The following is a 27,916-nucleotide window of genomic DNA, read 5'->3' as shown; positions in this document are numbered from 1 at the left end:
TTATTCAGTTTTCTAATTTATACTGACTTTTTGATCACCCAGTGCATTGAGAAGACATTCATATTCAATTTTGTAAATGATGTATTGGTCGTCTTTTGACTGTAAAACGATTTAGTTGTACAACCCATTATTGCAATTCTGTGCATATGCCCCTTATCAAATGGAAATAATTGTGCTTTGGAACGTTTCACAACTTACAAACCACCCGACAAATACGCAAACCATCGTCGCATCTTACTTTTAGTGCGGTTAACACCTTTTACAGTAATCATCTCAAGTAACTGCTCACGTGCACTGTGTACCTGTCTAATGAGTCTCAGTGACTCAGTAACTCAGTGGTAAAACGGCAAACACGGATCCAAAGATCAATCCTGCGAATCCTAGGGTTCTCCTCTGTTTCTTATCATTACTTTCACCTCTGGAAACGTTCGTTAACGTCAGAAACGAGGAGTTGCATAGCTGTTCAGAGTCCAATAGGCTGGTTAAGTCAGTTGAAATATCGGGGGAAAGCATCCGCAATAGAAGAATGACCATTAAAATACTGTGGTGTTCAAATCAAGCTTCGGGTTGATCGCAGATCTACATATTCACATGAACCACAGTTAAAGTCAAGAATCTGTTCAGCACAGTACCACGTAGATGTTGTCTGGGAGAGTGAACTCGAAGGCAGATACAAGGAAAAATGGAATCGGGTCAAGTAAAGAAATTTTTACACTTTGTTCAAGTGAAAAATACGTATTTATTCGAGAGAGAGAACACAACACCGGCCGCCCGCCACTGTGCGTCACATGAGGTCCTCGTCGACCTGGACCACCCAGCGCCAGCAGCCGATGACTTGTCCTCCGTACTGCCAGACGGTGTCCAGTCGGTACTTGCCGTACGGCAGCGCCGGGAACTTGTCCAGCTGAAACGTCAGCGGTGCGCCCTTGATCTCGTACGTGCCCTGCCAAACGCACATCATCACGTGTGAGCTGCCTGTTATCTCTGCTCGCTATAGTGGTATACTTTCCTGGCTCCTATATTCTCTTTACTAAAAAAAAAAAAAAAAACAAGTAATTTAAGTACCAACATTACACTGTGTACCTTTCCGCGTTCGCTTTTCGAGAGGTTATTCTTCCCGCATTAAACGTAGCTCTTTTGAATCCAGTCGCTTTTCTAGTCACTTCCTTAACTTGCAATTGTACTAACAATGCATGCTTATAAGCGAGTGGCCACCGGTTTTCTTAATCTTTCTCTCGTCTACTATACAAGCATAGATATAGCCAACGCTGGTCTAAGAGGATGCACTTCCCAAGTGTTTAACAAGAATCCAAGGTTTGGAGTTTCACGATATTGTCAAGTACTATACAACGGCCGTACGAGCAGGTGAGTTAGCGCAACCGACTTGGGCAGCAGACCATTACCCATTGTGACGGAATTATCCTGACATGTTTATTTATACATGTTTTCCATCTCTTTCTTCAATTAATGGCATTAATTTAAAATTTTTACGAATGAAAGTGAAATTCATTTATGGTGTTTGGTATATAAGTACTATGTTCGGAGAATTAATATCAGTGTAAAATCGAAACAACCGCTCTTTCACCTTCCCTTCATACATTTCCTCTTTCCTTCTCTCTATTTCTCCTTGGACCCGGTTTTTACTATTGCAACGGGTTCGTATGCCATATCCCAATAAACCATACATTTGCGTGCAACATAACAATTTAACACTACATTGAACACTCAGATTTACTTTCAATACTAATGTTAAGAAAGAATATATGTGTGGGAGAAACAATTTGTCTAACTGCGAGAAACAAAACGAAACCGCGCATTTTCGCAGCAGAGTACAGAACAGCACTTTCTTTCTCACAGTTGGTTTTAGCAGGCAACATGTACATTGTTGTTTATATATACGCCCATCTCATTGTCCATTAGAATATCATGTAAAAATCGAAAGAAATCGGTCAAGAACTTTTCGAGACATTTGGTAACAATTCACGTATATACACGTTATAAAAAATGTATAACCTATGTCTGTCAGATTGTTCGCTAGAGTATCGTCTAAAAATTTTAAGTAAATTGGCTAAGGACTTTTCGAGATTTTTGGTAACAAATTTTCGTCTTTGTACTAATATTATGTATGTGTTGTGTATATCAAAAATATATAACCTATGTCCGTCTGATTTTTAACCAAAATATCGTGTAAAAATTTAAAGTAAATTGGTCAAGTACTTTTCGGAATATTTGGTAGCAACTTTCCCCCTTTACGTATTACATATATATTTTTATATTAAAAATGTAACATACGAACGTCCGAATCATTAGAATATACTGTAAAAATTTGAAGTATATCGGCCAAATTCTTTTCGATATTTTGAAAATGGCTCTAAGCACTATGGGACTTAACGTCTGAGGTCATTAGTCCCCTACACCTGGAACTACTTAAACCTAACTAACCTAAGGACATCACACACATCCATGCCCGAGGCAGGATTTGAACCTGTGACCGTAGCAGCAGCGCGGTTCCGGACTGAAGAGCCTAGAACCGCTCGGCAACATCGGCCGGCCGATATTTTTAGTAACAACATTTAACAGCTTGCCTACATACCATAGTATAGATTTACAAGCCATATACCTCAAAATTATGTAGCCTGTATCTATCCGAATGTATCATGTAAAAATCTGAAGAAAGTCGGTGAAGAACTTTGGGGCTGCTGCTAACACTGTTTCCTCTTTACACATTATGTACGTATTTATATTCTATATACATTAAAAAATAAGGATCCTGTGTCTGTACGAACATTCATTACAGCATCGTGTGAAGTAAATGGTCAGCCAATTTACGAGATTTTTGCAAACAGGGGCTCGTCGTCTTACAGAAGTTGTTGTTGTTGTGGTCTTCAGTCTTGAGACTGGTTTGATGCAGCTCTCCATGCTACTCTATCCTGTGCAAGCTTCTTCATCTCCCAGAACTTACTGCAACCTACATCCTTCTGAATCTGCTTACTGTATTAATTTCTTGGTCTCAGAAGTATAGATTTTATATATATGTTTGTATGGTATACATATTTAACAAAAACGTAGCCCATGTGCGTCAGAGGGTTTGTTGGAGTATCGTGCACTGACCTGAAGTACTTTACGAGATTTCTGGTAACAACATTAAACGATAACTTGTCTTTATATTGTAGTGTAGATTACAGTGAGGAATGACTGATCACTAAAACACATTTTTGTGAAGGTGTACTTCTGTAATTGCTGTACACTTATTTTCTGTTGAACAAAGCATTGCGTCCATCCAACACTTCAGCACATCAAAAAAACGTTTTGCATGACGTCTGTTCCGAGAATTCCGCAACCTGTACAGAAAATTGGAATAGAGATCAACATAAACATCATTTCCGCCCTTTTTTATGCTCATGAAAAGCCGTGCTCACATTCCATGCAATAAGGCTAGTAACGATTGTCATGCAAAATGCTGCATACGGTCGTCTGGCTTACTCTGTAGTGGCGAGCCAACTGCCTGTTACCGACATGGCGGTCGCCTCCCACTGTGATAATCACATTTTCCTCCAAGTCTAATGCCCGAATATTTCCGGTACATCCTTCATGATTTCATGTTTTGTGAAACGAGTCTGTCTCAGACAAACGACGAAACACTGTTGCAAACATTGAATGCTGTGGTTGTGGTCGTCCGGGATAGGTCTCCTGATACAACCTCGCTTCCAGCCACCCTTTGCCATTTGCCTTTCCGCAAGTAAACACCATGTCGGCAAGCTCTCGATTCGAATAAGGAACCATTGTGTATAACGCTGTACCACATCCACCGGCAAGAAAAGTGAATCGGACACAACATTACCAATTACTAGGGCATGACGTATGAGGAGCGGTACCGCCCTATAGGAGGAAACCATGCTTACGGTAACTATGGCTGAATGGTACAGCGCGAACTAGACCGCAGTCTCTGTGACAAAGGAAGACTGAATAAACGATCTCTAGCATGAAGACCGTGCAGTTCCAGACGTTAGTTCATTAAAACCTTTTTTGTTCCGTATCCTCTCGACTTTCGAAAGGCGTTCTAGTCAGTTCCGCACTGGCGCTTGCCGAAAAAGTGCGCGCTTACGGTCTATCCGATGACATATGCGGTTGGATAGAAAGTTTTCTAATAGACACGGAGCAGTATGTCGTCCTGAACGGATTGACTTGAACAGAAACAAGCTTAACTTCAGGTGTGCCCCAGGGCAGCGTAATAGGTCCGCTGCTTTTTACGATTTAGATAAACGATCTGGTTGACGGTGTTGACAGCGGCTGTTTTCCGATGGTGCTGTAGTCTACAGGAAAGTAGTATCACACGAAAGTTGTGAACAAATCAGTGAGGATTTGCAGAAAATAAATGCGTGGTGTAATGACTGGCAGTTATCTCTCAATATTAGTAAGTGTAACCCATCGCGTATAACACGGCGAAGATCCACATTAATGTACGAGTACAAAATAAATGGCCAGTCTTTGGAAGCGGTAACATCCGTCAAGTGTCTGGGTGTGACTGTTCGAAATGATCTCAAATGGAATGATCAGATTACACAAGTAACGGGTAAGGCGAACTCTAGATTGTGTTTTGTTGGTAGAATCCTGAAGCGACGGAGTCACTCAACAAAGGAAATAGCTTACAATACGTTAGTTCGTCCAGTCTTGGAGTACTGTTCGTCTGTGGGAGACCCTTACCAGTTGGGTCTGATTCAAGAGATTGAGAAGGTCCAAAGACCAGAGGCAAGATTCGTAGCTGGTACATTTAACCATCACGAGAGCGTTACAAATCTCATAGAAAGTTTGAAGTGGGACACACTTGCAGATGGACGCCTCTCTAAATGGTAGGAGCTGCTCACTACATTCCGAAATCCGATCTTCACAGAGGATGTAGAGCATGTATTATTACCACCAACTTTCAAATCGCATAATGATCACCATTCAAAGATAAGGAAAATCAGAGCTGGTACTGAGGCGTTCGGACAGTCGTTTTTCTCCCGTGCGATCCGCGAGTGGAACAGAGGGGGCGAAATATGACTTTGGCGCGAATTGTGCCCTCCGCCATACACCGCTTGGTGGCTATCGGAGTACATATATAGATGTAGATCAATCAATCCAGGGAATTAAGAGACTTTGAGAGCAGAATGGTAGTTGGAGGTAGACGCATGGGACATTCTATTTCGGAAATCGTTAGGGAATTCATTATTACAAAAACCAAAGGTCAAGTGTGTGGCGAGAATACCAAATTTCAGGCATTAACTCTCACCAAAGTGTACACAGTGGCCAGCGGCCTTCTCTTAACGAGAGGGAGCAGCGGCGTTTACGTAGAGTGCTGACGAACAAGCAGATCTACGTGGGATAACCGCAAAATTCAATGAGGGGCGCGCGATGACGTTTCCGTTTGGACTGTGCAACGAAATTCGGCGTCAGTGGTTTGTGCCAGCAGACGACCGACGCGAGTGCCTTTGCCAACAACAGGACATCGACTGCAGTGCCTCACCCGGGCTCGTGAGCATATTGGTTGGATAGTAGACTACTGGAATACCGTGGCCTGGTCAGATGAACCTTGATTTTAGTTCGAAAGAGCTGATGGCAGGGTTCGAGTGTGGAGATGACCCCACCAAACCATGGACTCCAGTTGTGAACAAGGCACAGTGCAGGCCGGTGGTGGTTCCATAATAGTGTAAGCTGCGTTTACATGGAATTGACTGGGTCCCCTGTTCTAACTATGTTGTGACTGAGAATTCTCAATTTTTCACAAACACAACTTTTATTGATGTAAGTTCGCTAGTTTGATGATGGTACAACAAACGAAAGGTAACAATAACGATGACAGCAAAAGTCTCCTAATTGAGGCTAACAAAAGTTCACTTCTAATTTTTCACAAAGGTTTGTGGTAACACACACACATCCTAGTAACAGTTCAAGGGAAGTCAGAGCCCGTACCGAAAGATATAGGTGTTCATTCTTTCCACACATCATAGGAGATTGGAATAATAGAGAATTGTGAAGGTGGTTCGATGAACCTTCTGCCAGGCACTTAAATGTGATTTGCAGAGTACCCATGTAGATGTCGATGTAGGGAATTCAGAGACGAAGGAGTAATCTTAAACGGTCGAGATGCACGAGGTCGGCATCCGGCGTGAACTGAACTTCGCGGCTGGTTCTAGCCCTTAAATAGCTGTCTGCAGCCATTCAGGTTTTGGCGTTGTGATTCTGCCTGCAGGCCATGGCTCGAGCTCCCCCCTGCAGGAAGTAGTGCTCGGAATGTCTGTTTCCATCATCTTGTATGTAATTAGCCGGTTTTCACCATGGTGCGTTTGGTACGCCTTGAGCATAGACAACCTCCTCCTCTGAGGTGTAATATGAGTTGCCAGCCCTCAGGGGCTACCTTGGCTCCGGTGTAACAAACTGAACATGTCATTAATTCGAAGTGATTATTCTCGGCTGCTTGTAGACCGTTGTAGCTATTCATGTACTTCATGTTCGCAAACAACGATGGAATGGTCACTGAGCAATTCGTGCGAATGGTGTGGGCACCCAGAACGCTCGACATGAATCCCATCGAACATTTTCGGAACATAGATCAATTCGTGCAAAAGTCCTGCACCGTAAACACTTAAACACTTCCGCACTATGGTAGGCTATATAGGCAAAACGGCTGAATGTTTCTGCATCAGTTTCCAATGACTTGTTGAGTCCATGCCACGTGGAGCTGATGCACTAACCCGGGCAAAAGGAGGCCCGACACGAGATGAGGAGGTGTCACATGGTTTTTGTCACCTTGCGTACAGCTGAGCATAGACTCGCTCTCCCCATGTTTGTGACCTCCGATGAAGCAGTCAACTTTATCTAGTTAGATCACCAGCGCTATTCAAGTCCCAGATGACACTTTACTTTTGTAAATGTTGAGCTTTTACTTCAAGAGAAGAGTTCGTAATTGGCTGAATCAAGTGGTGTCTTTCTGTTGAAAGTCATTCGTAAATTTTCAGCTTATTCCTCTAACAGTGGATTGTGTAAAGTCAGTTCTTCTGATAAAGTCAGTTTCTTCTAATAAAGTAAATTATTGTTTCATATGTTGTAGTTCCAACCAGGTATCTCCGAGAGTAGTCTAAGAACTGACTGCTATAATTGGACCATTGTAGATTTATCGAGTCATAACACTTTGTAGTTGCGTATTTCTAATTGAAGATAGCGTATACGAGCAGCTATGACCTCTTGAACAGTGCCGGCCGGTGTGGCCGAGTGGTTCTAGGCGCTTCAGTCTGGAATTGCGAGGAAAACACGCTGCTACAAAAATACGGCCGAGCGGTTCTATGCGCTACAGTCTAGAACCGCGCGACCGCTACGGTCGCAGGTTCGCATCCTGCCTCGACCATGGATGTGTGTGATGTCCTTAGGTTAGTTATGTTTAACTAGTTCTAAGTTCTAGGGGACTAATGACCTCAGAAGTTGAGTCCCATAGTGCTCAGAGCCATTTGAACCATTTGAACCTATCGGCATGCGGCGGAAGCACAGTTGTACATCGTGTATAGTAACACTGCAGGCACGGCAATCCAAACAGCACTACCCTATGGATCCCACTGCAAGGACGTTCAGTTTGAGCGTTGCGTTTTGCCAAGTTTTGTCGTGGGTCCGTAAGCTGCTCACCTTGGGGATGGGACACTCGCCGCCGGACATGTGGCCGAAGAAGGCGTCGAAGACGACCCTGGCCTTGTCCCGGAGGGACGTGCAGTAGTCCTCGGCGTCCATGTCGTAGGCGTGCTCGCCCCAGCCCCCGGAGCCCCACTTGGCGATCGCCAGCTGCGCCTGCGACACACCGTGGCGGCTGCCTGAGCACTCGTCACCCGGTTGTCTGGAACACAGGAGCTGAGAATACACCGGATGTGGCGACCGTGACGGGACTCCGACGGGAGTCCGACAGCGCTGCAGCCTATCCCTCATGGTAGCCACTGTACACTGAACAAGCAAGAAAGGAAACCAAGCTGCGGTGGATTTTTCCTGGCATGTTTGTTTGCGTACTTTTCTGACCTTTTCTTCGGTTAATACCTACATTACCTAAAAGCGTTGGAAAAACTAGTAGAAGCCTCGGGGAATTTCAGTTTGGATTCCGTTGAATTATTGCAACACGTGAGGCAATACTGACCCTACAACTTATCTTAGAAGAAAGATTAAGGAAAGGCAAACCTACGTTTCTAGCATTTGTAGACTTAGAGAAAGCTTTTCACAAAGTTGACTGGAATACTCTCTTTCAAATTCTGAAGGTGGGAGGGGTAAAATACAGGGAGCGAAAGGCTATTTACAATTTGTACAGAAACCAGATGGCAGTTATAAGAATAGAGGGACTTGTAAGGCAAGCAGTGGTTGGGAAGGGAGTGAGACAGGGTTGTAGCCTTTTCCAGATGTTATTCAATCTGTATATTGAGCAAGCAGTGAAGAAAACAAAAGAAAGTAGGTATTAAAATCGATGGAGAAGAAATAAAAACTTTGAGGTTCGCCGATGACATTGTAATTTTGTCAGAGACAGCAAAGGACTTGGAAGAGCAGTTGAACGGAAAGGAGGATATAAGATGAACATCAACAAAAGCAAAACACTTAAAGTAGTAATAGAGTTTTGCTATTTTGGGAGCAAAATAACTGATGATGGACGAAGTAGAGAGGATATAAAATGTGCACTGGCAATGGCAAGGAAAGCGTTTCTGAAGAAGAGAAATTTGTTAACATCGAGTATAGATTTAAGTGTCAGGAAGTCGTTTCTGAAAGTATTCGCATGGAGTGTAGCCATGTATGGAAGTGAAACATGGAAGATAAATAGTTTGGATCAAAAAAAGAATAGAAGCTTTTGAAATGTGGTGCTACAGAAGAATGCTGAAGATTAGATGGGTAGAGCATATAACTAATCAGGAGGTATTGAATAGGACTGCGAAGAAGAGAAGTTTGTGGCACAACTTGACTAGAAGTAGGGATCGGTTGGTAGTACATGTTCTGAGGCATCAAAGGATCACCAATTTAGTATTGCAGGGCAGCGTGGAGGGTAAAAATCGTAGAGGGAGACCAAGAAATGAATACACTAAGCAGATTCAGAAGGATGTAGGTTGCAGTAGGTACTGGGAGATGAAGAAGCTTCCACAGGATAGGGTAGCATGGAGAGCTGCATCAATCCAGTCTGACTGAAGACTACAACACCTAAAAGTTGTGAATTTGTAAGTATGTAAGTCCGTAACATGTATATTTTCCATTGCATGACTACTGTCCACACAGATATTAACATCTGTGTAAAATCAGAGCAAAGGACAGTTGGAGGGAGGTGGAAGGAGAGGTGATTAGAGGGAGAGAGAGTAACAGCGTTAATGTTTTTGTTCTGAACGACACAAGTACTAACCCTTAATGAAAAACATGTACAGAAGTGAGGTAAAGAATGTGCGATACGAAGAGATTAAGTTATTGAGATTCTGCAAGCGATTTGCGAGAATAGAGGAACTGACATGTGTGCCATAAATGATGGACGAATGTGGCTCTTAATAGTTGCATATCGGACATAGCGATCAAATATGAATAAAAATCGGCGACTGTAACTAAACAGATAGTTTAATCCTGCCTGGATACTCCTTCACCCTACTTTACTTTCACTTTTTAGAAAGCCTTTTTTTTTTCAAATTAATTTTTCACACAAGCGTGTTAATAATTGCTGTACTGGACGTCGGCACAAAATCAAGAAAGGCGCTACAACATGGTAGCAAAATCAACGAAAACAGCGATGCAGCGTCACTCGGCGATATGAGTAAAACTGCAACAACACATTATATGATCACTTCTTCGAAACTCCATAATTGCCTCCCCTTGCGACGTATAACTTGGAAATCTATCTCAAAATTGCCTACAACAATCCTAAGCAATGCTGCAAGACATTAGCGACGTTTCAAACAGCAGGAAGTCAACACATGCGATCGACACGCCTCAGCTCAGAAGTTCATGATATCACAATGGCGCCACATTTCACCACAATTCAGTCCAAAGCCGTCATGAAAGTGTAATACGATGGGAAGGTCGTCACACCCCCTCTCACCAAACTTCACCCATTTTTTTGACGCCTGTACAACGGAGGTCAGAACAGTGGCGCCCAGGACTGAAATAATGTGGATTTTCATTATTGGTTGTCGAGGACAACATTTCAGGAAAACCGCCGCTCGGAACCAACGCGAAAAGATCTCATGGGATGGCTTTAAGGATGTCAGTGGAACTACCCCTTCACTTGCGGCGTTAATTTCTAGACGTTTCGCGATCGGAAACAACAGTTTGCAGTGTGATGTGCAACAGTAGGACGTTGGTCACGAACTTTGTCACTGCTGCCATCCCCCGGAGGATTTAATCCTTTTCTAGGGATTTAGTGAGGCTGCTACCCCATTGAATGAGATTTCACACATTTGGAGTGTAGCGTGACAGTAATTTTTGCTTTGGTGTACGGGGTGGACAACTAGGTACCGTTGCAAACGATCCGACGAAATTCTACAATGATCCGAAGCAGAATACCGTTTATTCGATTTATCATCCTTCCCTTCTCGCGCCATCCTGTAGCAGGTTCAGGAACAAAGTTTGAAATGTTCCCTTTAAGACCACCCAGTCTGGGAACACCATCCGCCCATCTTTGCTGAGCACATTAAAAATGTACCTGCACCGAGATACTTCGAGGTGGAATCCCAGGCGCCTGCACTTAGGCTACTGTGCTTCCCTGCTATCAAGGAGCGCCACACTTTTGCATCATTACGGGATGGTTTTGGGTGCCTTCGAGCCAAATTTCAAACTTGGGCGTCCTAGTGGGAGCAATTACAGGGTTTCGAAAAAGTGATACTTTAATTTCGATGTACACACAAAGAAAAAATGTGCATGGGAGAAACAATTTGTATATTGGTTTAAATGCCCTGCTTCCGTCGTTAAAACCTTCTACGGCAAGGAAAAAAACGGACATTTGCACAGCACAGTGCTTTGTTTCTCGCAGTAGGTTCTAACAGAAAACCTGCACATTATTGTTTAAAACATGTCTGTTACAGGTTATTGCAATAATTTGAATTACACTGGTCAGAACGTTTGAAGCTTTTTGCCAACACGTTTCCGCTTTGTATATCAGTATAGATAGATTGTCATCATCATCATCATCATTTAAGCCTGATTATGCCTTTAAGCGTTCAGTCTGGAGCATAGCCTCCTTATAAAATTCCTCCATGATCCCCTATTCAGTGCTAACATTGGTGCCTCTTCTGATGTTAAATCTGTTACTTCAAAATCATTCTTAACCGAATCCAGGTACCTTCTTCTTGGTCTGCCCCAACTCCTCCTACCCTCTACTGCTGAACCCATGAGTCTCTCGGGTAACCTTGCTTCTCCCATGCGTGTAACATGACCCCACCATCTAAGCCTGTTCGCCCTGACTGCTACATCTATAGAGTTCATTCCCAGTTTTTCTTTGATTTCCTCATTGTGGACACCCTCCTGCCATTGTTCCCATCTACTAGTACCTGCAATTATCCTAGCTACTTTCATATCCGTAACCTCAACCTTGTTGATAAGGTAACCTTAGTCCACCCAGCTTTCGCTCCCATACAACAAAGTTGGTCGAAAGATTGAACGGTGCACAGATAACTTAGTCTTGGTACTGACTTTCTTCTTGCAGAAGAGAGTAGATGGTAGCTGAGCGCTCACTGCATCAGCTTTGCTACACCTCGCTTCCAGTTCTTTCACTATGTTGCCATCCTGTGAGAATATGCATCCTAAGTACTTGAAACTGTCCACCTGTTCTAACTTTGTTCCTCCTATTTGGCACTCAATCCGTTTATATTTCTTTCCCACTGACATTACTTTCGTTTTGGAGATGCTAATCTTTATACCATAGTCCTTACATTTCTGATCTAGCTCTGAAATATTTCTCTGCAAACTGTCAATCGAATCTGCCATCACAACTAAGTCATCCGCATAAGCAAGACTGCTTATTTTGTGTTCACATACCTTAATCTCACCCAGCCAGTCTATTGTCTATTGATTGTAAATTCAACATTTTTTTAATCAACAGTTCCAAATGGTAATAAGAAAAGAATTTAAATAAAAGTTGAAAAACATGTTGCTCCACACGATAATCGAACCATTGACTTCGCAGTTACGAGCCTTCATACAACGCATTCAGCTAGCAACGCATGTTCTTACTTAACAGTGTTCATGAATCTAATCTTCAAAAGCGATTCTTTACCAATTTTAATTGAGAATTGCGTCTTACAGCTTCAGAAAACTGATGCTCGGACACTGGCCTTCAGGTCCTATAATGGAAATGAACTCCCATGCTTCTTGACAGAGCATAGGAGAACGATGCGGGAGACCCGCACCGCCGTACTAGGCAAGGTCCTAGAGGAGGTGGTTTGCCATTGCCTTCCTCCGACCGTAATGAGGACGAATGATGATGATGAAGACGACACAGCAACACCCAGTCATCTCGGGGCAGGTGAAAATCCCTGACTCCGTGGGGAATCGAACGCGAGAACGGTTCCTCGAGACCACGAGAGGGGCAGAGGTCCTGTAAGTATAGAGTAAATCAGAGAGGACAAGACAGCCTGTGAGCTCACCTCGTCAGAGATTAAGATGAAGAACAAAGACGAGCGGTTTCATAAATCGAACTCACATACACAAGCACTCAACTCCTGAACTTTGAGGACGGTGTCTGCAGCTGGACTGTACTGTCCACGCCCCTCCCACTGGAGGTACCCTACTCACCGGCATCTGGTCGTCAACGTCGTGTGGCCAGGTCCAGTTGGTGGAGAACGTCTTGCCGCCCTCCTCGGCGTCCAGCTCTGTGGAGAAGGCCACCTCCCCCGTGCCCTCGTCCTCGCAGCGCTCGAAGTGGTCCAGGCGCACCTGGTACGCGCCCTGCAACACCGCAAAAGCCACGTCTGCTGCTGCTGCTGCCATCACACGCACACACAACCACAGCGCAAGTCTCGAGATATTCACCACTCATTTTTGTTAGGCTTGCCTCATGAGACTTTCTGGAACGAAAAAGCGCTACTGACATTACCACCTGGTAGCATTCAGAATCATACAGAAAGCTCTGACTCTTGAGGAATGGGCCGAGACGCTGAAACAGCCTAATTGCTATCACATACGACTAATACATCGAACTGATCCACATCTAGAAATGGGAGTTATACACTCCTGGAAATGGAAAAAAGAACACATTGACACCGGTGTGTCAGACCCACCATACTTGCTCCGGACACTGCGAGAGGCCTGTACAAGCAATGATCACACGCGCGGTACAGCGGACACACCAGGAACCGCGGTGTTTGCCGTCGAATGGCGCTAGCTGCGCAGCATTTGTGCACCGCCGCCGTCAGTATCAGCCAGTTTGCCGTGACATACGGAGCTCCATAGCAGTCTTTAACACGGTAGCATGCCGCGACAGCGTGGACGTGAACCGTATGTGCAGTTGACGGACTTCGAGCGAGGGCATATAGTGGGCATGCGGGAGGCCGGGTGGACGTACCGCCGATTTGCTCAACACGTGGGGCGTGAGGTCTCCACAGTACATCGATGTTGTCGCCAGTGGTCGGCAGAAGGTGCACGTGCCCGTCGACCTGGGACCGGACCGCAGCGACGCACGGATGCACGCCAAGACCGTAGGATCCTACGCAGTGCCGTAGGGGACCGCACCGCCACTTGCCAGCAAATTAGGGACACTGTTGCTCCTGGGGTATCGGCGAGGACCATTCGCAACCGTCTCCATGAAGCTGGGCTACGGTCCCACACACCGTTAGGCCGTCTTCCGCTCACGCCCCAACATCGTGCAGCCCGCCTCCAGTGGTGTCGCGACAGGCGTGAATGGAGGGACGAATGGAGACGCGTCGTCTTCAGCGATGAGAGTCGCTTCTGCCTTGGTGCCAATGATGGTCGTATGCGTGTTTGGCGCCGTGCAGGTGAGCGCCACAATCAGGACTGCATACGACCGAGGTACACAGGGCCAACACCCGGCATCGTGGTGTGGGGAGCGATCTCCTACACTGACCGTACACCTCTGGTGATCGTCGAGGGGACACTGAATAGTGCACGGTACATCCAAACCGTCATCGAACCCATCGTTCTACCATTCCTAGACCGGCAAGGGAACTTGCTGTTCCAACAGGACAATGCACGTCCGCATGTATCCCGTGCCACCCAACGTGCTCTAGAAGGTGTAAGTCAACTACCCTGGCCAGCAAGATCTCCGGATCTGTCCCCCATTGAGCATGTTTGGGACTGGATGAAGCGTCGTCTCACGCGGTCTGCACGTCCAGCACGAACGCTGGTCCAACTGAGGCGCCAGGTGGAAATGGCATGGCAAGCCGTTCCACAGGACTACATCCAGCATCTCTACGATCGTCTCCATGGGAGAATAGCAGCCTGCATTGCTGCGAAAGGTGGATATACACTGTACTAGTGCTGACATTGTGCATGCTCTGTTGCCTGTGTCTATGTGCCTGTGGTTCTGTCAGTGTAATCATGTGATGTATCTGACCCCAGGAATGTGTCAATAAAGTTTCCCCTTCCTGGGACAATGAATTCACGGTGTTCTTATTTCAATTTCCAGTAGTGTATTTAGCAATAGCGGTGTAACACAAAAGTGCTTCGGTGAAGGTAAGTGCAGAAATGAGCAGAAAATGGTGAGGGCACAGGCGAGTGCTCACTGCTCACCTCCACAGTGTAATCCGCAAAAATAGGTACCATGTTCCCTCCAGTGTTTTCCATCACTTGGATCTGATCCTCGACAGAGCATGGTCGCACATCTCATTGAGCTTCGTACTTTCCTACAGTCAGGTAAAGTGTTTCTTGAGGACTGTTGACAACGCAGGGTGTGTCGTGAGGGTTCCTTGATTAACACCTTTAGATATTGTAGAAACCATTTGTAAGGTGTCAGGCAAATCCAACACCTTCCATGAAAACCCTGACATGATTAGCAAATCCAGTAGTATGTCACATAGCTCCGAATAAATCGTGACATTAAATTAACCAAAGTAATACGAGTAACGAGTGAACAAATGGAAGACTAACACATGAATGCCTAAATGCATGTCATACTTTCCCACCGTGAGACAGACGCAGTTCCGAGGGGAGAAAGGACAACAGAAGCCGAGAGCAGAACCGTGTTAAGCTGAAGGCCCTACGATAAGGGACGGACACCCACGTCGCCAACTAACCGCTAGAACTACCCCCCAGCCTATGTTAAGAGCTAGAGCCCTCCAGAAGAACAGTATAGATCTTACGGTAACACTTAAAGGGCCACACCAGCCTCAAGTTTTAGCGTGAGACTTTTTCGCGTCTCTGTTACGTTGAAAACGTTAAAAACATTGCCCCACCACGAAAAGTATAACACTTCTCATTGGATAGACAGAATTTTTGTAGGCGGAGCTTAAGGTTAACATTAACACCCTGATTGGTCAGATGAAAACACAGTCAGATAGATTTTTTTAAACTAACTTCGGTAAATTTTAGTAAGGAGAAGGGGAGTTGCTTCCGAGATGGCGAGGTGAGCGGAGCTGTGCTGCCCGCCGCTACCCTGACGCTGCCTAAACACCGACAACGTAATGAACGCACGCGATGCCGCATTTTTGAGCGCATAAGGCTTCACTCAGAACTGCAGAAGTCTCATCTGTTACACCCCCTTTTTGCGTAATACGAGGGTCGGTCAAAAAGTAATGCCTCCCTTTTTTGTCTACTTAAAAAAATTAAGTTAAGTGAAAAATTTGAATTTGGCGCCCTTCCTCAAACCTTCTTCTGCAATCCACTGCAGTAGTAACTTTCTGTGTCAACAGGTGGCAGCACAGAAGAAGTTTGTAAGATGGCCGACATCGATGTTCGTTTGAGACAGCGTTGTATGATTGAATTCTTGAATGCAGAAGGTGAAACGCCCATACGCATTCATGAAAGACTGAAGAAGGTGTATGGTGTTGTGACAGTGGATGTCAGCACTGTTAGACGATGGGTTCGTCGTTGTAAGGAAGCTGAAGGGCAAACACCGTTGACTGACGAAAAGCGGAGCGGCAGGCCGGTGAGTGCAGTGACTCCACACAACATTCAGCAAGTTGATGACATCATTCGTGGTGACCGTCGGGTGACTGCAGATGAAGTGTGTCGCATTATTTCTCTTAGTAAAGGCAGTGTGATCACGATTATTAAACAATTGGGGTACTCAAAAGTTTGTGCACGGTGGGTTCCAAGAATGTTAACCGATCAGAATAAAGAGGCAAGGAAAACAATAGCCTCCCAACACTTGCAGCGCTTCCGTTTGGAGGGAGATGAGTTTCTGAAAAAAATTGTGACCGGGGACGAAACATGGGTGCATTTTTTTGAACCCGAATCAAAGAGGCAGTCAATGGAGTGGCGTCACACAAGCTCGCCGAGGAAGAAAAAATTCAAAACTGTGCGATCGGCAGGGAAAGTTACGAGTATGGCAACAGTTTTCTGGGATACAGAGGGTGTGATTCTGGTTGATTTTTTGGAGCAGGGATGCACAATAATTTCTGTTCAATACGTCACAACCCTCAAAAAACTTAAAGCACGTCTTCAGCGAGTTCGCCCAACAAAATCAATGGCAGATGTTCTTCTTTTGCATGACAATGCAAGACCACACACCAGTCGTCACACCTCTGACGAGATTGTCAAAATTGGATGGGAAGTTTTGCCTCATCCCCCATACAGCCCTGACCTGGCACCATCAGACTTCCATCTGTTCGGGCCACTAAAAGAAGCTCATCGTGGGATTCATTTTGAAGATGAGGCCGTCAAAACATCCGTGCGTCAATGGCTTAGGAAGAAGAGCTGTGATTTTTACCGTGCTGGGATACATGCCCTTGTTCAAAGATGGACCAAAACTGTAGAGATGGGCGGAGATTACATTGAAAAATGACAAAATGATCCTCAATGTTGTGGTTTTCAACCTATGTAATTGCATTTAAATTTCCTGACAATTAAACGTAGAAAAAAAAGGAGGCATTACTTTTTGACTGACCCTCGTACTAGTGTCGATCGTCAATTAAAGCTCATGGTGTTCACATTTGCCACTTGAAGAAAAGATCTGAAACGCAATGATTTTTCTGTTATATAGTTATTGAGAAGCCACATCAGCCACTGTAATTTACGACAAGTTAGATAAGTAATTAAAGATAATTTAGGGTCACTGTAGACCATTTTGATAGTTTCTCTTTTGTGAAACTTAACTTAAACCTAGATTATAGATGTGATATGGCATAGGTCATCCTTCGATCGATTGTAGAACTTGGAAACCCATTCAGGGAATATTCGTTCACATTTTTGTTGAACGCAGTTGGTTTTTACCATCCTGTATTAAAACATTTCCTTTTATCAATAATGCAATTTATAAACAATGTTTTGTTAGTAGAATACAATTTCCAATGGTAAACGTAACTGCTTTTTCGACGTTATTTTACCAGCTAACTAAAAATAGTAAAGGCTTGAACCCCTTCGACTAAATTTAGTTAGTATTAAGATTCTTTTACAGGCAGTGCTGTGCAGCTGACGCTGAAATCATTAAGTATTTGGTTATATCATCGCTAGTCTCACTGAACTCTTCTGAACTCTACATGTCATGTGTGGTCTGACGTCTCCTTATCAGTAACAGGTCCCAGGTTCAAGCAAGTCAATTCCCTAAAAAACACGCTCAGAGCGTCGTTGCGCGAAAGTGGTAGGGAGCACGATATAGAACAAACAGACAACACGCAGAATGTTAGACATTCATAACAAAAGAGTCATAAATGAATTAATTTTTACCGATGTCTAATGTTTCTTTATTACTATACTCTCTGAAGGTAGTATGTAGGCCTTGGTGTGCATCACGAACAAGATTACGTTGGATATACTCTAACTTTCCGCTTTTAAAGTTTTCCTTCGCCGAAGTGCCCGAATGAAATGTGAAACAAAATTGGTAATATCGGTGCAAAATACCCTATCCACCTCTATGGGACTTACCATCTGTGGTCATCAGTCCCCTAGAACTTAGAACTACTTAAACCTAACTAACCTAAGGACACCACACACATCCATGCCCGAGACAGGATTCCAACCTGCGACCGTAGTGGTCACCGGGTTCCAGACTGTAGCGCCTAGAACCGCTCGGCCACATCGGCCGGCATCACACAACACTGAAACAATCAATAAGTAACAGCAGTACGAATAAAAAGTGCGAAAAGCCTGGAATAAGAGTGGATGCTCAGAAACAAATCCAGGATAATTTGGATCCCAAACCACCCAGCTTCGGTGAAATGTAGTAGGTTATCACAGAGCTCAACGATAATAAAGCACCAAGTGACGATGGCATTCTGGCATGAATTTGCAAGATACGAGGGCAAGCTGCTGAAAATGGAACAGAACGCGTTATGGAAGAAACATGAAAAAGTGAAAGATACTGTAAGAGTGGAAATGTGCGCTCACTCACAGACTCCACAGGAAAGGCAACTGAGCGGTCCTGAACAACACGAGGCATCTCCTTATCTCCTATTGCTTGTAACGTAGTCCTGCTGAGAAGAGTTGAACAATCCGATTACGTGGCTGGAGAACATTAAGCTGGCTTCCGAAAAGGAAAATCGTGCGAGGAACGTATATTCACCCTCATGGGCATCCTGACAACTAGAGTAATAGTAACGTAGTTGACAGAAAAACAAGGGAAATCGCAAAACAAAGCCTGACCGACACCACCTCGGAATTTAAGTTTTTTGGAGACATCCCAGAGCACTTTGAAATAAAGACAGGGGTCAGACAAGGAGACGGATTATCGCCAATTTTCTTCAATATTGTCCTGGAGAAAGTAATGAACAGTTGATGTTTATAGTGTTGTCATAACATCTGTAGCTTGTCTCGTTAGTAGCAGTGAAGCTGAGAATATGGGGCAAAAATACTTCTGCAAACTCTTCACGCCCCTTAATAATCAGGTAGACCATCATCCAAAACGTCTACCTTTCGGAAACATCCTCAGAGTTATTTGGCCTATTTCTTGCATTACCATATTTTACCCTGAAAACATCTCGCATTCTCGTCTACAACTTGCGACTCTTTCCATAATTTGTAGCAATGTCAGCACAAACAGTTACTGCCCTGAAGAGTGCAACAAAACGTGACCTTACTCTAACATTGCAGGCAGACTTCCCCACAGTTCAGTCTACCTGCTGTATGCTTCGTTCCACGCGAAACACGTTCACGAAAGCGGAAAAAGACAGGGCACTCCTATCTTCCCCATCTCGATCCTGTCCACTGTGTCTTCCTACTGCGGCCCATTTCACTTCAGAAAAGATGCCACAAAACAGTAAGACAAGGGAAAACGCTTCGCCGTTCTCGGGCCTAATGGCTTCCTCAGTTCTTCGGCTGAATTTTATACGTTGAATGACGGTTAATTACAAGATCCTAAGGAAGAGCTCTTACTTTACTAACTGGTTTGTTTTATATTCTTAATTTTAGAACAACAAAATTAAATGCGCAATCCCTAACCCAACTATATTTTCAGAATGATTTGTTAGCATTTCTTGATACGTAATTGGAATTACACGAGAGATAATCTAGCAGTTAAGATTTTTACAGTACTTTCAGTGAACGTAAGTAACGCTGTTTCATTATAAGACTCTTAGAGTTTACCAAGACCTTGTTATTGTAGCCAGAAGCGGAAGGATGCACAAAGAAATCTAGAGAGACACAAAAGAGTTGCAGATTTTGGCTGCGAGCGGACACTGATTTAAATTAATGGGGAAAGCTGAAAATTTGTGCCGGACCAGGTGTCGAACTGGGTCTTCTGCTGGCTAGGCAGATGCTCTGACCACTGCGTCATCCGGATACAGTGGTCATCGCAATACCATGGATCACCCTAGCAAGGCTCCCACCAGACCCAATCTCTCAGTCCATTATCCTCGTTACTCGCAGCTTTTCGCCAATTCCCGTAAGAGTTCAAGCCTGGTGTTCGTCCGCACTGAAGACATCATTGGCTGACCTCTGCTCACACACGTACGGGGCGATTGTTTCTACAATGTACAAACATTAGGGATTCATCGATGAGAATACGGAACAATAACAGTCTAATGAACTTACGTCCCGAATCGTGTTGCGAAAAGGTATTGCCAAACTTTCAGGAAACATTCCTCACACACAATTCAAGAAAATACACTCCTGGAAATTGAAATAAGAACACCGTGAATTAATTGTCCCAGGAAGGCGAAACTTTATTGACACATTCCTGGGGTCAGATGCATCACATGATCACACTGACAGAACCACAGGCACATAGACACAGGCAACAGAGCATGCACAATGTCGGCACTAGTACAGTGTATATCCACCTTTCGCAGCAATGCAGGCTGCTATTCTCCCATGGAGACGATCGTAGAGATGCTGGATGTAGCCCTGTGGAACGGCTTGCCATACCATTTCCACCTGGCGCCTCAGCTGGACCAGCGTTCGTGCTGGACGTGCAGACCGCGTGAGACGACGCTTCATCCAGTCCCAAACATGCTCAATGGGGGACAGATCCGGAGATCTTGCTGGCCAGGGTAGTTGACTTACACCTTCTAGAGCACGTTGGGTGGCACGGGATACATGCGGACGTGCATTGTCCTGTTGGAACAGCAAGTTCCCTTGCCGGTCTAGGAATGGTAGAACGATGGGTTCGATGACGGTTTGGATGTACCGTGCACTATTCAGTGTCCCCTCGACGATCACCAGAGGTGTGCGGCCAGTGTAGGAGATCGCTCCCCACACCATGATGCCGGGTGTTGGCCCTGTGTGCCTCGGTCGTATGCAGTCCTGATTGTGGCGCTCACCTGCACGGCGCCAAACACGCATACGACCATCATTGGCACCAAGGCAGAAGCGACTCTCATCGCTGAAGACGACACGTCTCCATTCGTCCCTCCATTCACGCCTGTCGCGACACCACTGGAGGCGGGCTGCACGATGTTGGGGCGTGAGCGGAAGACGGCCTAACGGTGTGCGGGACCGTAGCCCAGCTTCATGGGCACGGTTGCGAATGGTCCTCGCCGATACCCCAGGAGCAACAGTGTCCCTAATTTGCTGGGAAGTGGCGGTGCGGTCCCCTACGGCACTGCGTAGGATCCTACGGTATTGACGTGCATCCGTGCGTCGCTGTGGTCCGGTCCCAGGTCGACGGGCACGTGCACCTTCTGCCGACCACTGGCGACAACATCGATGTACTGTGGAGACCTCACGCCCCACGTGTTGAGCAAATCGGCGGTACGTCCACCCGGCCTCCCGCATGCCCACTATACGCTCGCTCGAAGTCCGTCAACTGCACATACGGTTCACGTCCACGCTGTCGCGGCATGCTACCAGTGTTAAAGGCTGCGATGGAGCTCCGTATACAACGGGAAACTGGCTGACACTGACGGCGGCGGTGTACAAATGCTGCGCAGCTAGCGCCATTCGACGGCCAACACCGCGGTTCCTGGTGTGTCCGCTGTGCCGTGCGTGTGATCATTGCTTGTACAACCCTCTCGCAGTGTCCGGAGCAAGTATGGTGGGTCTGACACACCGGTGTCAATATGTTCTTTTTTCCATTTCCAGGAGTGTATGTAATGTGGACATGTGTCCGGAAACGCTTACTTTCCATGTTAGAGCTCATTTTATTACTTCTCTTAAAATCACATTAATCATGGAATGGAAACACACAGCAACAGAATGTACCAGCGTGACTTCAAACACTTTGTTACAGGAAATGTTCAAAATGTCCTCCGTTAGCGAGGATACATGCATTCACCATCCGTCGCATGGAATCCCTAATGCGCTGATGCAGCCCTGGAGAATGGCGTATTGTATTACAGCCGTCCACAATACGAGCATGAAGAGTCTCTACATTTGGTACCGGGGTTGCGTAGACAAGAGCTTTGAATTGCCCCCATAAATGAAAGTCAAGAGGGTTGAGGTCAGGAGAGCGTGGAGGCCATGGAATTGGTCCGCCTCTACCAATCCATCGGTCACCGAATCTGTTGTTGAGAAGCGTACTAACACTTGGACTGAAATGTGCAGGAGCTCCATCGTGCATGAACCACATGATGTGTCGTACTTGTAAAGGCACATGTTCTATCAGTACAGGTAGAGTATCCAGTATGAAATCAGATAACGTGCTCCATTGAGCAGTGCCTACTGACGAAACTAAAATTAGCTTTAACATGGAAAGTAAGCGTTTCCGGAGACATGTCCACATCCACATAACATCTTTTCTTTATTTGTGTTTGAGGAATGTTTCCTGGAAGTTTGGCCGTACCTTTTTGTAACACCATGTATACATATATGTTTATGTATGTGATGTCTGTTCTTTCGCACCTGTCCAAAACAACAGACACCGCATACACTGAGCAGCCAAAACATTATGACCTCAGCGCACCGCGAAGTTGGAAGCCACCTGGTGGAGTTGCGGGCATATGACACAGTAACAAAATCATGTAAGCGGAGCAGAGACGGACGGGCTATCACCCTACATAAGATATAGAATACAAATGGGGCAATATAATGAGGTAAGCGACTTTGACAAGTGGCAGATTGTTATTACTCAGAGGCTGTGAACAAGTATCTCGAAAACGGCGAAGCTGGTCTAATGTTCACGTGCTACTGTCGTGAGCATCTACGGACAGAGGTAGAAGAACAGTGAAACAACCACTTGGCGCTAAGTGGGTGGACGCCCACTACTCTTTACAGAACGTGGGATTCGGAAGCTTGTCTACTATGTAAAGCGGGACAGATGGTGATTTGCGGCATCTCTACTGATAGAGCACAATGCTACTGCACGCACAAGTGTTTCGGAGCGCACCGTTCATCGTACGTTGTTCAACACGGAGCTCCGCAACAGACCAGTCCTACATGTACGTATGCTGACCCAACGGCATCGTCATTGCAGCGATCACGGGACTATCGCATTTGGACCGTCAATAAATGTAAACGTATCGGCTCTTCATTTTTGCTACAGAGGTCGCTGGTCGTCTCCACAACCGCCCTCATCGAGATGAACGGCGGCTCGAAACGTGCAGCGTGTCAAGGATGCACGCTGCTGGGAGTGGTATTACGCTGTGGGAGACATTCACCTGCACTTACATGGGACCTGTGGTAGTAATCTAAGCCGCGCTGACAGAAGCGAACCACTCACATCCCAATTCATGCTTGATGTCTTCCCTGACGTTATTTTTCAGCAGTATAACTGGCCTTGACTCGGAGCCAGAAGCGTGCCAAAGTGGTTTGAGGATCATTATAGTGAACTCACGTTGCTGTCTCGACGACCAAATTCGCCTGATGTAAATCCTGTGGAACCCATCTGAGTCGCTAGCGGTCCCCATCATTGCGTACGCAAATCAGCGACCCGCTTTTGCGCGCAGACTTCCAATGCCACATTCCTCCACTGTCATTGCTACAAACTATCGGATCCCTTATACGCAGAATCGGTGATGTATTTCGTTCCAAAGACGGAAAACAAGCTATTAAGCAGGTGGTCATAATTTTTTGGCTCATCAGTGTATGTACAATTCTAGAGACCAAAATGAAATCATTGGAAAAGTGGGTCTCAAAGTCTCGTATGAAAAGACCGAATATATGGAACACAGAAACCAAGGAGAGAAACAATGGGAGATTAAAAGAATAGATAAATTACAATACATGGGAGAACGGTTCCAAGGGTGAGGACTGGAAAAAGAGGCAGTCAATGGACCTCTCTACACACTAACTCAGAACAGGTATAACAAACGAACAACATATTACCAGGCCAAAATCAGCCAATATAATTCAGTTATAAAACCAGAAGGACTCTATGCTTCTTAGTTTAAATAAAAAGGAACCTTTCTTAGAACTTGAAAAGAAGGAAAGAAACATTTCGGCAAAATGGGTGAGCGTGGGAGATTATTGATGGGACTTGGAAACAAGGCGGAAATGACGACTGAAATTTTATGGGCACCTAGTTATAAGGGACGTAAGTCGACTGAGCAAAGAGATATTTAGTTACACCAAATCTTTAAATCCACCTCTAAGTGGATAGAAGCAGTCAAAAGATCTCTACAAGAAACTGATATTACGCTACAGCTGATCAAAAACAGCAAAGAATTCAGAAGCAAAGTCAATAACATAAAATCATTTGAAAAGAAATCATAAAAAGAAGGTCCAGGTACTAGATTTCCGAGGAGAAGAGAAAGAAAAGAGAAAGAATGAAGAGGTTCCGGGAAGAGTCGCAAATGAAAGTCCAAGAAGCCTTAAGTTCTAGTATACAAACAGTGAACTGCTGAGGAAAGACAGTGCGTGTATATATGGCCTAACTCATGCCGTCTACATCATTCTCAAATCTGTAAGGTGCTGTGTTGATCTTTATATTACACTGTTAGGACTTTCGTTATCCAGACAAGTCTATAAGCAGATCCAACATATTTTTTTAATTATTTTTTCCAGTGCTTTTCGACACCGGTGGGAATGAGTTCCGAATCGATGTCGTAGAACATGTAATCTTGTTTTCGGTAGACAGTCGTGCGTTGTCAGTCTGAATGGACAAATAGGTGATCTGCTATTACTGTCTCTGTTATAACACTTGACACTTTATAGTGAAAGCATTTCGTTTTAGGACTGAGGATATCTCATTTCAATTAAGTATCTAGGTGCGAATATGCCTTAGAGTTGGTAATTTCCGTAGTCTTCTCTCCTTCCGCGACTATAGCCACGATCCCCCATTACGCAAATTAACGTGTGCCTGTCACATCGACCAAGGGGCTGAATCCCTCCTCATAGATGCTTTCACTCGATCCTTTGCCAAAACCCAAACCTGAGATACAAAAGCAACAGTCAGCGTATGTCCAGGAGGGCACCACTGCTCGAGGCAAGTGCTCCCATGAGTTTCTGCTCTTTGCTTCACAAACTGCTACTTAGGCACCAGCAGGGTTGTTTCTCTAGAGGCAGTGCACAGCGAGACTGCAGACAGTGAAAACACAAAAGTACTGCCTTCAGATGAGGGGCCGCAAATTCCACAGCAGCATGAGGGTAAACTTCTCCAAACTATATGAGTCTTAGCTAATTACATCCTCCTCAAAGTTTGCCGGGTAGAGGGGCGGAAGCTGTGTGGACACCGCGCCCCACATGTTAGTGATAGGGGACTTATGGGAACATATTTCTGCAAACTGTAAAAGCTTAGGGATAAATGTTGCCATTTGTTGCCGGGTGCGGGAACTGTGAAAATTGATATTGGTCTCACCCCCAAGTGACATTTTGTGGTGAGACATATGTCAATTTTGATAGTTCCCGCAACCAGCAACAGATGGCAGCACTTATTTCTCAGTTTTTACACCTGAGGGTTAACCCGTTTTTCCGCGCATATCTTCAGTTCTTCCTGTTACAAATCTTACTTGTTCGGCCAAATTTCGCACGCAGATTAGTAATGGGTGTGTGCCATTGCACTGTCCTCACATGATGGTGGATCACGTAGTGCTGGCTAGGGCATCCTGGGACACTTTACTACCGTTCACAGCTGTGATCCAGTTTTGAGTAAAGTGGCAGCTACATGTCGTGGTGCATAGCGGAGCACAATATTGGTCGCCTGTTTACAATTCCGCTCACGAAATGTGACAACGGACAGAAGAGCGGTGTGCTGACCTCACGCCCCTCCGTATCCAAATCCAGTGACGCCTGTCGGCTGAGGAAGCCACGGCGATCAGTCAGTACCGTTGGCCCCCCTTCCGAGGCCTGTTCGAAAGCAGTCTAGTTTTGTTTTGGTTGTTATAACAGAGCCAACTTACAGGAAGTGGATATCCAGTTGACGATGACAATGACAACAGTCCTGGGATAATTTACGCCTACACAGTGCGCAGGACTTCCGGACTTAGCCTACATGAATGCTCCTGAAGTTAGAAGAGCCTTACTGGACAGCTGAGGAGTGCGAGAAGCTGAAGAACGACAGGACCTGCCTTTCATTAACCATCTAAAATATACACTACTAGCATCTAAAATTGCTACAACAAGAAGAAATGCAGATGATAAACTAGTATTCATTCCACAGATATATTATACTAGAACTGAAATGTAATTACATTTTCACGCAATTGGGCTGCATAGATCCTGAAAAATCAGTAGCCAGAACAACCACCTCTGGCCGTAATAACAGCCTTGATATGCCTGGGCATTGAGTCAAACAGAGCTTGGGTGGCGTGTAGAGGTTCAGCTGCCCATGCAGCTTCAACACGATACCACAGTTCATCAAGAGTAGAGACTGGCGTATTGTAACGAGCTAGTTGCTCAGCCACGATTGACCAGACGTTTTCAATTGGTGAGAGATCCGGAGAATGTGCTCTGGCCAGGGGAGCAGTCGAATATTTTCTGTATTGAGAAATTCCCGTACAGGACGTGCAACATACGGTCGTACATTATCCTGCTGAAATGTAGGGTTTCGCAGGGATCGAATGAAGGTTAGAGCAAAGGTTCGGAACACATCTGAAATTTAACGACCACTGCTCAAAGTGCTGTCAACGCGAACAAGAGGTGACCGAGACGTGTAACCAATGGCACCCCATACCATCACGCCGGGTGATACGCCAGTATGGCGATGACGAAAACACGCTACCAACTTGCGTTCACCACGATGTCGCCAAACACGGATGCGACCTTCATGATGGTGTAAACATAACCAGGATTCATCCGAAAAAATGACGTTTTCCCAATTGTGCACACGGGTTCGTCGTCGAGTACACCAACGCAGGCGCTCCTGTCTGTGATGCAGCGTCAAGGGTGAGCTCAGCCATGGTCTACGAGCTGATAGTCCATGCTGCTGCAAACGTCGTCGAACCGTTCGTGCAGATGGTTGTCCTCTTGCAAACGTCCCCATCTGTTGACTCAGGGATCGAGACTGGCTGCACGATCCGTTACAGCAATGCGGATAAGATGCCTGTCATCTCGACTGCTAGTGATAGGAGGCAGTTGGGATCCAGCACGGCGTTCCGTATTACCCTCCTGAACCCACGATTCCATATTCTGCGAACAGTCATTGGATCTCGAGCAACGCGAGCAGCAATGTCGTCATACGATAAACTGCTATCGTGATAGGCTACAATCCTACCTTTATCAATGTCGGAAACGTGATGGTACGCATTTCTCCTCCTCACACGAGGCATCAAAATAACGTTTCACCAGGCAACGCCGGTCAACTGCTCTTTGTGTATGAAAAATAGGTTGGAAACTTTCCTATTGTCAGCACGTTGTATGTGTCGCCACCGGCGCCAGCCTTGGGTGAATGCTTTGAAAAGCTAATCATTTGCATATCACAGCATCTTCTTCCTGTCGGTTAAATTTCGCGTCTGTAGTACGTCATCTTCGTAGCAATTTTAATGGCCAGTGGTGTATGTAACCGCTTTGACAAACATGAATGGCAATAGATAATTTTGAATCGAGACAGTTTGGAAGAAGGTCTGAGACACATCTGAAGCTATTAATCATACGGTCTGACTGACCCAACATCAAAATCATTAAAAATGGTGGTTAGTGTTGAATCGCGTGAGGAGAGAAGACGACATCAGTGTGAGGACTACACGACTGCCCTCAGTGGATAGGTGCAAACGATGGAAAACGCACTCAAGGCTACATACGTTGCCTGGATGGATCACCTACCTATCAGTCCTGCTCATGTACCCACGAGTAGCGCTGTGTTGGCTAGACAAATGTACCGCACTATTAAGGAATTACACGAATTTCCCTTTCTCTTATTTTCCAAATTTGGCTACGGACCGCGTAGTCGCAGCCCTTTGCCTGTGCACTGATGCCAACTCACCGCCGTCTGGAGGTTGCTGGGCGCGCCGGCCACGCACGCAGCAGCCAGCACGAGGCAGAAGCAGCAGCGGCTGAGGTCTGGCAGCGGCAGCAAAGTCGCGGTCAT

The 27,916-nt window shown here is 45.4% G+C and overlaps 1 protein-coding gene across 1 annotated transcript; it reads right to left on the bottom strand.

Annotated features, from left to right (window-relative positions):
- Window positions 1–715: 715 nt before the first annotated feature.
- On the bottom strand, window positions 716–27,916 carry LOC126317613 (uncharacterized). Its single transcript, XM_049993202.1, has 4 exons — window positions 27,812–27,916; window positions 12,763–12,915; window positions 7,657–7,815; window positions 716–943 (listed from the first exon to the last, which is right to left on the bottom strand). Exons 1-4 carry the CDS (start codon window positions 27,914–27,916, stop codon window positions 785–787), a joined length of 576 nt encoding a protein of 191 aa, XP_049849159.1. The 3' UTR covers window positions 716–784.

This window comes from Schistocerca gregaria, chromosome 1 (assembly GCF_023897955.1).
Source record: "Schistocerca gregaria isolate iqSchGreg1 chromosome 1, iqSchGreg1.2, whole genome shotgun sequence".
NCBI classification, from domain to species: domain Eukaryota; kingdom Metazoa; phylum Arthropoda; class Insecta; order Orthoptera; family Acrididae; genus Schistocerca; species Schistocerca gregaria.
Note: the sequence above shows the minus strand (reverse complement) of the source record. Positions and strands in the feature narration are given on the sequence as shown.

What these genes read in the sequence shown, in the direction of transcription:
- LOC126317613 (XM_049993202.1), bottom strand. Translation starts at nt 27,916, where the DNA reads ATGACCGCGACTTTGCTGCCGCTGCCAGACCTCAGCCGCTGCTGCTTC. An exon ending in CCAGCAACCTCCAGACGGCG is followed by an intron (nt 12,916 to 27,811) that starts GTGAGTTGGCAT and finishes GCGGTGTTGCAG; the next exon opens with GGCGCGTACCAGGTGCGCCT. An exon ending in GCGAGTGTCCCATCCCCAAG is followed by an intron (nt 944 to 7,656) that starts GTGAGCAGCTTA and finishes TGCGTTTGGCAG; the next exon opens with GGCACGTACGAGATCAAGGG.